This window comes from Miscanthus floridulus, chromosome 5 (genome assembly GCF_019320115.1).
Source record: "Miscanthus floridulus cultivar M001 chromosome 5, ASM1932011v1, whole genome shotgun sequence".
Classification (NCBI taxonomy): domain Eukaryota; kingdom Viridiplantae; phylum Streptophyta; class Magnoliopsida; order Poales; family Poaceae; genus Miscanthus; species Miscanthus floridulus.
Window position 1 is genome coordinate 52373726 of NC_089584.1, and position 10924 is coordinate 52384649.

Genomic DNA, 10924 nt, shown 5'->3' on the forward strand with positions numbered 1-10924 from the left:
CTCGATAAAAATACCGGAGTCGTTGACAGGAGTTTGCATATCTCTACCTTACTCCTTAGCTTCCGCATTTATATTGTTTGCATAACTCCTTTTGTGGTAGAGATAGTAACACACTAGAAAAACCGTAGTTGCACATTTAGATAGTTTATCTTTTTGCATAGGTTTTGTTAAGAATAAAAAAAGATGCCATCGTTTAGAGTTGGAGTTTTTAGTTGCCTAATTCAACCCCCGCTTAGGCGTCACGGTCCCTTTCACGCTCAAAGCAGAACGGAGCGGCAATGAAGTGAGCGCGGGCTCGGCTTGGCAAACTCCGACGACTACACGGATCTAGATTTGAACGGGGAGGAGAGGAGGAGCAGACACTATAGGGGTATATTTGTCTTTTACCTTGCTCCTTGGTTATCGTGCCCATTCTAAATCGACTCTAATTTTGGAACGGAGAGAGTATATGTTTTGGTTTAGAACATGTGAAAACAAATTAGGGCAATGGAAAGCTAAGTTTTTTTTTGTTAAGCCAGTTATCTAACCAAAAGGCGGTGTTGTTTCTTTTTCCCATTGTTACTATTGTCATAGCTCTGTACGTGTCTAAATTGCATGAGTTGTCTCCAAGCCAGAGTGGTCTTGTTGATTTTGTCCCCTAACCTTTTCCCATTCGTATAAATTGAGTTTCGTATCCACATAGCCCATGGAGAGTCAGGCTGAGTGTGATGTTTATGGAGAAATTTTAGAAGAATGCTGATGTTTTGTTGTTCTAAGTTCTTTACTCCTGGCCCTCCTTGCTTTGGAGTACAAACGTTCACCAAAGCTATACCATTCGAGAACGTTGGAGCATCTTGCCGAACTTGACGAGGCTTCGGCGAGCTTAGAATTTTGAACAGTTTGTGCGCGCCACCATTTGGGTGAGATGCATATATGCGAAAAAGAAAATTGCAGAACTAGATTCAATAATTTGGAAAGGCCTAGCTCTGAAATTTTCAACTGATTTGTTGATACAGTAGATTTGAATAATTGGAATTGTCAGTTGTCACAAGAGTTGGCTGATGAGTGTGACACGCACGAAATTAGCACTAGCAGAGAGCGGTCCGCTATCCTGAACTGGGCCTTGCCGGAACGTACCTAAAGCCCACCTGACGATGACCTAAGCTAACCCGACGACACCAAACACGTCCACGCCCGGCACCGTCCAAAACGTCCACCGAGGCCGTTAAGCGGCGACGTGGTCACACACACCACTGCGTGCCACCAACTCCATTGATGGATTTGCAGAGTCGAAACAGAAATGGGGTGGAAGTGAGGTTAGTTGCAGCCCCTTTGTTAGCAAAACAACCGCTCAGAACTGCTCATCTGTTGGATTACAGGAGTTGTCGTGTTTATGAATTTGGAACCTCTAGAACCATGAGTCCATGACTATGATGACTATGTCTGAGTAAACCGTGCAGGGTGACAGGAAATGGCAGATTGCTTGGTGAGACTCGAACGATCGACTTATTTAGAGAGAGGTACCCAAGCAGGAAGACCGATTAGTGCAGAAGCTGCTCATTGGCTTGTTTGCTAGACAGTTTCAGATACTTAATTATGTGGCTCAACGAGCAGGCAGGAAACCATTTAACTGAACTGAGCAAGCTTATCTAAAATCAAACGCCCTTTGGGTTCCCGAGTCCCTTGTTGGCTGTTGCAGTCAGCAATGCCGCATGACATGATTTGCACCTAACGGCATGTACGCACGGAGTGCCGGTGGGTCAGGGTCAGGGTCAGGGGCCTGAAACTGATGAGAGTGTCATCATCGCCGCGCGCGCGTGCAGGTGCAGCTGAGCTGAAACTGAAACTGTAAAGGGGCCGCCCCGGGAAGAACGAATGGCAGACAGCCATAAAGCCCGCAGCTAACCACCATCCCATGAAGAGTCGTATTCCTATCCCCCATGCAAAAGCGGCAACCAAACAGTGCTACGGACGAAACCCTAGCAGTGGTAGTTAGTTCCCAACCACCACTATTATGCATGCCCAAGTCCGTAAGTCGGCAACGCCCATCCATCCATGGTCGGTCCATACCGTAAAAACCGTTTGTGCTAACCACCGACCATCCTAATCAGAGCCCCCATCAGTTGCTAATCTCCGGGCAGGAACCCTTTTCTCTTTATTGTGGCAGCAGAGTCCCTTTTTTTTCCCAAACGAGACAGGGACCCAACGGTCCTACTCATGCGACATGGTGTCGGTGACTGAGCTTTCCATTGCCCTCACTCCTCCGTGCTCGGCTGTCAGTAAAGCAAATCCACTATTATTCTACTATCCGATTGGTGCCTGACTGAACGCGGGAGAAGGAAAGCCGATTCTTCTCTCTCTCTCGAACAAACGGCACTATCACCGGCTGCGTTTATCGCTGACCATTTCGTCACGGCTGCTGCCAATCATGCCAGCCGGCTGGTGTGCGTGGGATTGGTTGAGTATCTAGTCGCTAATCCCAGCTGTCACCGAATATTCTATGATGGGCACATGAACAACAAGTAGCTCTATATATATTTTGCATAAGATATTCGGGAGAAGAGCAAAATCCAGTACTCCCTGTAGCCTCGCTGGAGGGCACAGCTGCGGCGGTTGATGTGTGACGAACGGGAAATCGGTTGCGTGAGCGTGACAGGGTTTTTTTTATTTCATCCTCCACCAAGATTTTCATCCTATTGAATGCGCCACCGCCCATGTGCTGGGGCTGGGAGTGAACCAATGGCCGGGTGCAGGGAGGAGCAGCAAGGACGACGAAGCGAAGGATCAAGGAAGATACCCCAAATCGCGGACGTCGTTTGGTGGCCCGGCCAATTAACACGCAATAATTCTCCATCCCGTGCATTGCCAATTGCCATACAAGTAGCAGCTACTAGGCTAGCTCAAATGAGCTGAGGCAGCTGTAGAACGAACACCCACCCCCCGCGTCTATCGCTAGAATTGAGGTAGAATTTTTCACGGCTCACAAGATACACTCTACAAAATCGTAAGAGGGAGTAGAAGCAAATATCAGTGGAAACCCAAGTAGAATTATTTTTTTTAAAAAATAAGTAGTTATGATCGGAAGATATGTTGCAAAATCATTGGGATTTAATACTAGTCTTGAACGGTTAACTTGTTGACCTCGAGAGGAAAGAAGGGAAAAAAAAAAGAAATAGCCCAAGAACTGTTCTTCTATTCTTCTGCCCGTTTCGAAATGCCTCGGTAATAGAAAAAACTCAAGTTGACCCCGCTTCCTCCGAGGCACGATCTGTGGCTGATGGCCGGCAGCGGCCCGGCACCAAGGCAAAATGGGCAGACACGCAAGCAGGGCAACTGGGCAAGGTATTACCGTGAGGAAAACAAATTGGCAGACACGCAAGCAGAAGAATTGCAACTTGCAACAGGCCAAGCAAAGGATCGCTACGCTAGCAGTATACTGTGAGAAAAACAAATCATGGAGCTGGTTGTTGCGACTAGGATCCGTGGCTACCTTAATTACAATCACAATCACACTGGTTCACAGGGAAATCATCAGTTCGTAGTGTATACACCAGTTGCTCACAAATCGTTGAATTTACAGGACCAGAGTGAGCGAGAGGGAGGCGAATCCGGCTGGAATCGCGTGGGCGCCAACCCATCATAACCCACAACCACCACCAATCATTCTCGTTAAAATCAAACGACAAGAGAAATATACTAACATACAGGTACTAATAATCGATTAAAGGGGCAGGGAGGGAGACGAACGATTTTTTTTTTTCTGTCTCAATCAACAATCAACAGCGGCGTGGGATTAACGGATATGAACCTCCTCTTCCTCTCGGTGGACGGCGGCGAGATCAGCCGCGGCAGCGCGTGATGGCGGAGCAGCCGCGCGAGTAGGGGTTGGCCTGCCCGCCGGGGCGGCAGTTGTAGTAGGAGGCGCCCCGGACGGAGCAGGGCACGTTGTCCCTGCGCAGCGCGCCGTAGCTGAGGTAGCCGCCGCCCTGCAGCACCCGGCGCGCCACGGAGTCGCCGCCGCTGGGGAAGCCGAACTCCTCGTCCTCCCCCGCGCCCACCACGCCGAGGTCCCAGCCCAGGGACGCCGCCGGCACGTCGCCCGACGCGCGGGCCAGCGTCGCCATCAGCGCCAGGAGCATGAGCAGGAGCGCGTGCGCCGGCCTCGCCATGGGCAGCGGCGGCGGTGAATGGGGATGGGGAATGGAGGAGGGGAAAGGAGAGCAGAGGGGTGCTCTGCTTTTGCGCGTGTGGGGTTTGGTGCTCTGCTCTGCTGGCTGCGGCTATGGCGACGGGTGTTCCCTTCCCTTCCCGTGGCTGGGTTTATAGAGGAGAGAGAAAGGGGAGGAGGAGCGGGGAGGGGTGGAATGCGAATGCGAATGCGAATGCGCGTGACCTGCACGGCCGGTCGGCGCACCCTGCGTGTGCTGGTTTCCGTTACAGGAGGACGCGCCCGGACCGGCAGGTTTGGTTCACGCTTCACGGTGCATGGTGCACCCAACACCGGCTCACCGCTCACGCTTGGAGGCATGAGGAAGGGAAGGCCATGACCGTTGATGACTTGCGCGGCCGAGTCTCATCTGCAGTTGCCATGGCCTTCCGTCAGCCGTCACTCTGCAATTAAAGACACTCATATACAAAACCAGAACTTAAAGACAACTTTGCGCAAAAATAAAGAAAGAAATTAAAGACGCTCGTCCACTCCGTCGTGACCAGAAGAAGCTGAGAACCGCGTGCATCGTCGCCATTTCAGAGTGACGGCTGACGGAAGGCCGTGGCAACTGGAGATCTGGAAAATGGAGGCAATTAGTTCTGCGCCGTACGGTGTCTCACAGTAACAACGACAACGGCTACAGGTTACTACTACTGCTGTAGTGGTATCACATTATGGTATGAGTAATTGCTGTGTTCGCTTAGCTGATAAATTATGGTCGAAAGTACCATTAACTGATTTATTATAAAAAAATACTATTTATTGACTAAAAAAATATAACTTATAAACCAAACAAACATTGGTGGCCAGCTGGCTGGCGCGAATGGCACCATGTGCCGCGTCGACGACTTGCATTCAGAGGCGAAGTCAATTCGCAAAATATACCTTCTTCCTGCCTTCCTGCTTCCTCTGGTCAAGTACGCCAGCTGCGGATTCGGCCCGCGCCTACTCTGGTTGCTAAACCTTTGTTTTCACTTGTCCTTTGACAATCGAATTCTCTCCATTGAGCGTCTTCAACTAAGAAAATTGAAAATTGAAAACCAAAGGTGGCAATCCATTATCACTATCAGTTACTACAGCCTATAGTGATACTAGCAACAAAATATTGTTCTGACTACGAGCGATAAAACATTAGCAATAAAGAACAAGCGGTATCTAACTCCAAATAGGGCAAAAATAAATAGGTTCTATTTTAAAATAATTTTGGTACTTGTTTCATATATTTATATCCAAAATGAATTACGTTACTGATTTTTAGAGATTTATTCATAATTTTATTATTTTTTAGAAAATATATAAATAGGTGAAACAATCTTCGGAATCAGCTGAGGGTTCGGTTTTATTAATTTGATGTTTAATGTATTCGGTTTTGGAGTTTGATGGCTAAGGATTTAGATGATAGCTTACAGGTCAAAAAATATATTATTTTTGTCGGTGTAGAGAGTGACCAATACATAAATATTTGTAGTTTTGTCGTACGTTGTGATCGGGATGTGGCCTAGCACTCAATGACACAGGGTTTATACTGGTTCAGACAACGTGTCCTACATCCAGTTTGAGTCGGTTGGTAACTTTATTCCTGAGCCCAGGTGCTCGAAGTTTGTAGTGGGATTACAAACGAGAAGGAGAAAGATGGGGTTATAAGAAGTCCGGTCAGACTCTGGTCTGAGGGGCCGAGAGTGACGGGAGCTCCACTATGTGCTAAATATTCGAGCGTGTGATTATGATTTGAACCTGATGGTTCTGTTGTTGTGTCCTAGTGAACTGATCGATCCTCCTTTTTTGGGAGAGAGCGCATCTCGGCCTTTACAAGTGAGAGGGAGAGATTGTACGCATGCTAAGTCTTGTTGCCCACGCCATCGGGTACAAGATGTTTGTATGCGCCTATAACACTGTTAATGTTAGACACATGTGGGAGGTCTCGTCGTCTTCTTTAGGTATGACAGACGTCGGTGCATGCCACACTGTTGATACCCAGAGTCATGCAAGGGGTTTTACCATGTTCGCCTGGTACGATAAATATCGGCGCCCACAACACTGTTGATGCCCAAAAGGCACGTGAGGGGAGCCTTACCGTGTTTGTCTAGTATGGGAGTTATGGCGCCCACAACACTGTAGGGGAAATGTCGGCGCCTACAATACTGCTTGGGTTCTGTCATACCAGGAAGGGCGCAGGGTACTATCCGACAGGTGTACAGGGTATGGTCCTTGGTATTGCGGTTGACTTGAGTGCCCTGCCTTACTTTCTCCATCCATTTTATGGTCCTTACCGAGCGGGCGTCCCCGGTCGGTTAGTCCCAGTCGGCTCTGATTGCGTCAGTCAGAGAGGAGCTGTAAGCAGGGATTTGGCACATCCCCAGTCAAAGACACGGGTCAGAGTCGAAAGTGGTGTTTGGCCAGGCCTTCCGGTCGGAGAGGCCATCTAGAGGCGGCCCAGAGTCAGAGGCGAGGCCTTCTAGTCGGAGAGGCGGGTCAAAGTCAGAAGTGGGCGTTGTTCCTTCTCGGACAGGCCTTCCGGTCAGAGACTGTATCGCTCTTCTATGTTGTTTTAGGTATTTGGGCTGGCCCATAAGTTGTGCGGTGTTCGCAACGTCGTTTGCTAGGCCGAGCCTTTGTTGGAAAGCCGGTCCATGAGGGACCCGGGCTTAGGAACCCGATAGAAGCCCCCGAGCCCCTGAGCGATTTGGGTAGAATCGTCTAGAGAATTTCTGTCTTGACGGCGAGTGCCCACGAGCGCACCCGCGGGTGTAGCCCCCGAGCCCTCAGACGATTCATGGTAGAATCGTCTGGGGGGTTCGTGTTGCTAGCGGGGGAAGTTTCGTTTTGTCAGCGGGTGCGTGCGAGCGCACCCGCGGGTGTAGCCCCCGAGCCACCGGGAGATTCGGGCAGAATCGTTTGGGGGTTTTTGTCAGCGGGCAGTTTAGGGATCGAGGTAGTTTTCATGGATCAGGTGAGACAGAGCTCGCAAATCCTGACATCAGACGTTTTAGGGATTAGGCGAGACGGGGCTCGCAGATCCTGGCGTTGGGCGCACGCGTCGGGCGCAACCGAGGTAGTTTTTAGGGATCAGGCGAGATGGAGCTTGCGGATCCTGGCGTCGGGCGCAGCCGAGGCAGTTTAGGGTTCGAGTAAGATGGAGCTCTTGAATCCTGGCGTCGGGCGCTGCCGAGGCAGTTTTGGGATCGGGCGAGACGGAGCTCGCGGATCCTAGCATCGGGCGCAGCCGAGGCAGTTTAGGGATCGAGCGAGATAGAGCTCGCTGATCCTGGTGTTGGGTGCACGCGTCGAGCGCTGCCATGGCAGTTTAGGGATCTTGAGCTCCTGAGCCCTGTTGGGCTTTGATAGGGGTCGATTGAGTTTTGTGTGTTACCCCATCCATGTTTTCTCGCAACCGGAGGGGGTGAGCTAATGTCGCTTGCCTCGATGGCTCGAACTCGAGTGAGACGCTCGGTGAGCTCGCTAACGGGTATGATCGAGTGAAATTCGGGTTCGTCATTCGTGACGGGGTCAGCATAGCCCTCATGTGACATTCCACTGCTCCTTCACCTGCAACCCGGCAGATGCCTGGTTTGTTCTAGAGACTAACTCGGGTGGCCCGTTGGCCTCCCCTCGATGGAGATTCTGTGGGTTTGGCAGAGGTTTAGGATCAAATGAGAAGGTTGAGATGACCCTGTCTGCTTTGGGACAAACTAGACGAGGGCCACTCGAGGCTCGTCTGTGTTTTCTCCCCTAGCTCTGTTTGATGCGAGGCGACCTTGGGCCCTCCGTGGGTCGGCCTTTGAACATCGGTCGGTCGTTGCTCATGTTGAATGAGGCAACTGTCGCTTCGTGACGCAACACGGAGCGTTGTGATGCATTTAACCGCATATGCGATGCCTTAGCCCCTGAGCCCCTAGGCAATTTGTGTAGAATCATCTGGGGGCGCGGGTGTATGGAATGAATAAATACGTGTATGGATGTATGAATGATTATATAAAGAAAGACTGGGGGTCGGTAATGTTACCTTGATGACTTGAGTGACAGGGTTTGAGGAGCTCCAATCAGAAATGTCCGACCAGGATCTGCGCTCATCATTCATGACAAAGTCAGTATGGCCCACATGGGGTGTCCCTTTGGTCCTTACCTATCTCTTAGCGTTTGCCTGAGCCATCCGATTAGACTCACGAAGCCCGTTGGTCTCTCCTGACAGAGATCCCGTTGTTTGGGTCTTTCCAAGTCCTGCCTAGGAAGGCGAAGAGCCACCTACGCGCAGTGGTGCCTTGTTTCTTGCGCCTGGCGTGCGGTAGTGGTGGGCCATACCTAGGCCACGTCCTGTCTGACCAGGCATAGTTCCATCGGTCAGGGTGCGTCCCATTGTATCCCATCCGTATTGAATGGGGGGAGGAAGAGGGTTTTTCGCCCTTGTCGTTTCGCCTTTTCCTGATCGTCGCGCCTTTCCCAACTGTTGTGCCCCTTTCTTTTAAGTAGGAGAGGAGAGAGGGCTTTCACCCCATTCCTTCACCTATTCCTCATCTACTGTCTCTTTTCTTTCTTCCTTCTCGCCAAGAGCGTCTGAGTGCCGCGGTGGTTCCTAGGAGAGAAAAAGGAAGAGCAAGGGAGAGGAGAAAACTCACAAATCCATTTGTGAACCTAGAGCGAAATATCGAGCTAGAGGTCATCCATCATGAGGGAGTTGGTGTTGGATACCTTTGCCAAGAAGGGGTTTTTGTCGCCGAAGGAGGTAGTGCACTAGAGGGCTTCTGGGAGGGAGGATTTCCCGCAACCTCGGGCTGGTGAGGTTGTTTCCTTCCTCGTCTTCCATGAGCGTGCGTTAGGATATCCCATGCACTGGCTCCTATATGGGCTCCTCAATGAGTGGCGTCTGGAGCTGCAACACCTCAATCCGACTAGGGTGCTGCATATCACCGGCTTCATCACCGTGTGCGAGGCCTTCCTCAGGATGGAGCCACAGGTGGACTTCTTCTGGTGGACGTTCTCTAGGCGAGCTTTGTTGGAGGGGAAGCCACTCATGATTGCGCCGGTGGGGGCTTTGCGCTGTAGAAGAAACCAAGTACGGGAGGCTCGTACCTCGTGTATACCCCCTGTGATTCTAATCAGAGGTGGCACGGGGAATGGTTCCACATCAGGAACCCCATGGAGGCATCGTTCCCCCCTTTCACCGATAGGAGGCTGGAGAGGCTAGAGAGCTGGTCGTGGGGTCCCACCAACCGATAGAAGAAGAAGGTGGAGATTATCGAGGCAAAGCTCTAGAAGCTCATGCGGTGTGGCCTTGATAGGGTGCGGGTGTTCCATACCTCTTCTGCCTTCGAGTCGCTCCGCTAGTAGAGAGGACGTGACCGATGTGGAAGTACAATGGCCCGACAGACCCTGATCATGTGTCGCCAAAGGAGCTGTCGAACGATGAGGTCTGGAGTCGCCTCGACTGGGTGCTATAGCTGAGGCCTAAAGAGAACCTCGACGGAAAGCCTAGACCTCTCAACTCCATGGTGGTGTCCAAACTGGTATGCTCCCCTCTCTCTATTCCACGTCCTTTTCTCCTTTGCCTTCCTATTTTTTATTTTGAGTCACCTGTTCCGTAGGGACTTGGGGTTTACAAGTCTCGGCCGCACCTTTCGAAGGGACCAGAGGGCGCAGCCTGGCAGGCCACCTAGAAGGAGGCAGCGGATGCCAAGAAGAAGAAGAAAGCCGAGGAGGCTCGGTGGAAGCATGAGAAAGAGAAGGAGATCGCCCGACATGTGCGGGTCGGGGAAAATAGGAGCGACGTCGAGTCAGAGCTCGAGTCTAAGGACCCCACAGAGGTGGGGGATGACATGATTTTCTCCGAGGAGGAGGAAAGCTAGGAAGTCATTGTGACATTAGCGGAGCGTTGTGATCCTACAGCCGCATTCGCTGGTGGTGAGCAGGAGGCAGAGAGGCGTGGCGATGTTCCTATGCTGAGGAAGCATGCTGCGAGCGTGGACGCCATCAGTGAATGGGAGGCGAAGCGAATGCGATCACTGTGCCCTTCTGAGGTATCGCCGGCCTCATCCCTGCCTGCTGTGGGTGTGGCGGGACAGTCTAGGCGGTCAGAGCAGTGCGCTCGCACCCACACGTCGTCGGGGCCGATGCCAGCACGTGGCTCATAGTGGGAGGATGCCCCGCTAGCTGCTCCGGTCGGTGTGCCCTGAGCCAAGGGTCATGGTGATTCATGGGCTGAGCAGGAGCTAGTTGGGTGGACTTTGCCCCGGTTGAAGTGAGGGGGCATGGGTCGAAGTTCGGGAGCGGTCTTCGCCCTGCAGGCCAATTGACGTCAGGTTAGGGTTTCAGAGTCGTATCGCTTACATCCTGGTATGCCTTTCTTTGTTTCTTTTTTTGATCTTGTTGTTGAGTTTTTTTAGTATGACTGACCTATACTTCTTTGACAATGGCCAGATGCTGACGAGGCTGAGCATCGCCCAACTCCTATGCGAGAGGATTGGAGGCCCACCTTGCAGCATGCCATGGCGAGCGACAGGGAGAGCAGGGCAGTGGTGGCGGTTCCTTCCCTTCTAGAGGCGGCTCCCCTTAGGTCGATCACCAGTACGGCGGCAGCGGCGGCATCGGTGTTGGTGGCAATCCTGGTGGTGATAGCGGAGGCTACGTCAGAGGTAACCCTTGCAGCCTCTCCTCCACCGGCTACGGCAAAAGAGGAGAGGGAGGCCGGGCTCCCTACCTCACCGGGTGGGGGGCCGCACGGCTCACCCTCCTAGTCAAAGC

At 51.7% G+C, this 10924-nt stretch overlaps 1 protein-coding gene across 1 annotated transcript; it reads right to left on the minus strand.

The window, feature by feature from the left end:
• Positions 1-3492: 3492 nt before the first annotated feature.
• On the minus strand, positions 3493-4305 carry LOC136452176 (rapid alkalinization factor-like). Its single transcript, XM_066452817.1, has one exon. It carries the CDS (start codon positions 4146-4148, stop codon positions 3819-3821), a length of 330 nt encoding a protein of 109 aa, XP_066308914.1. The 5' UTR covers positions 4149-4305; the 3' UTR covers positions 3493-3818.
• Positions 4306-10924: the final 6619 nt, after the last annotated feature.

Excerpts from the sequence above, each read along its gene's own strand:
- LOC136452176 (XM_066452817.1), bottom strand. The coding sequence starts at position 4,148 with ATGGCGAGGCCGGCGCACGCGCTCCTGCTCATGCTCCTGGCGCTGATG.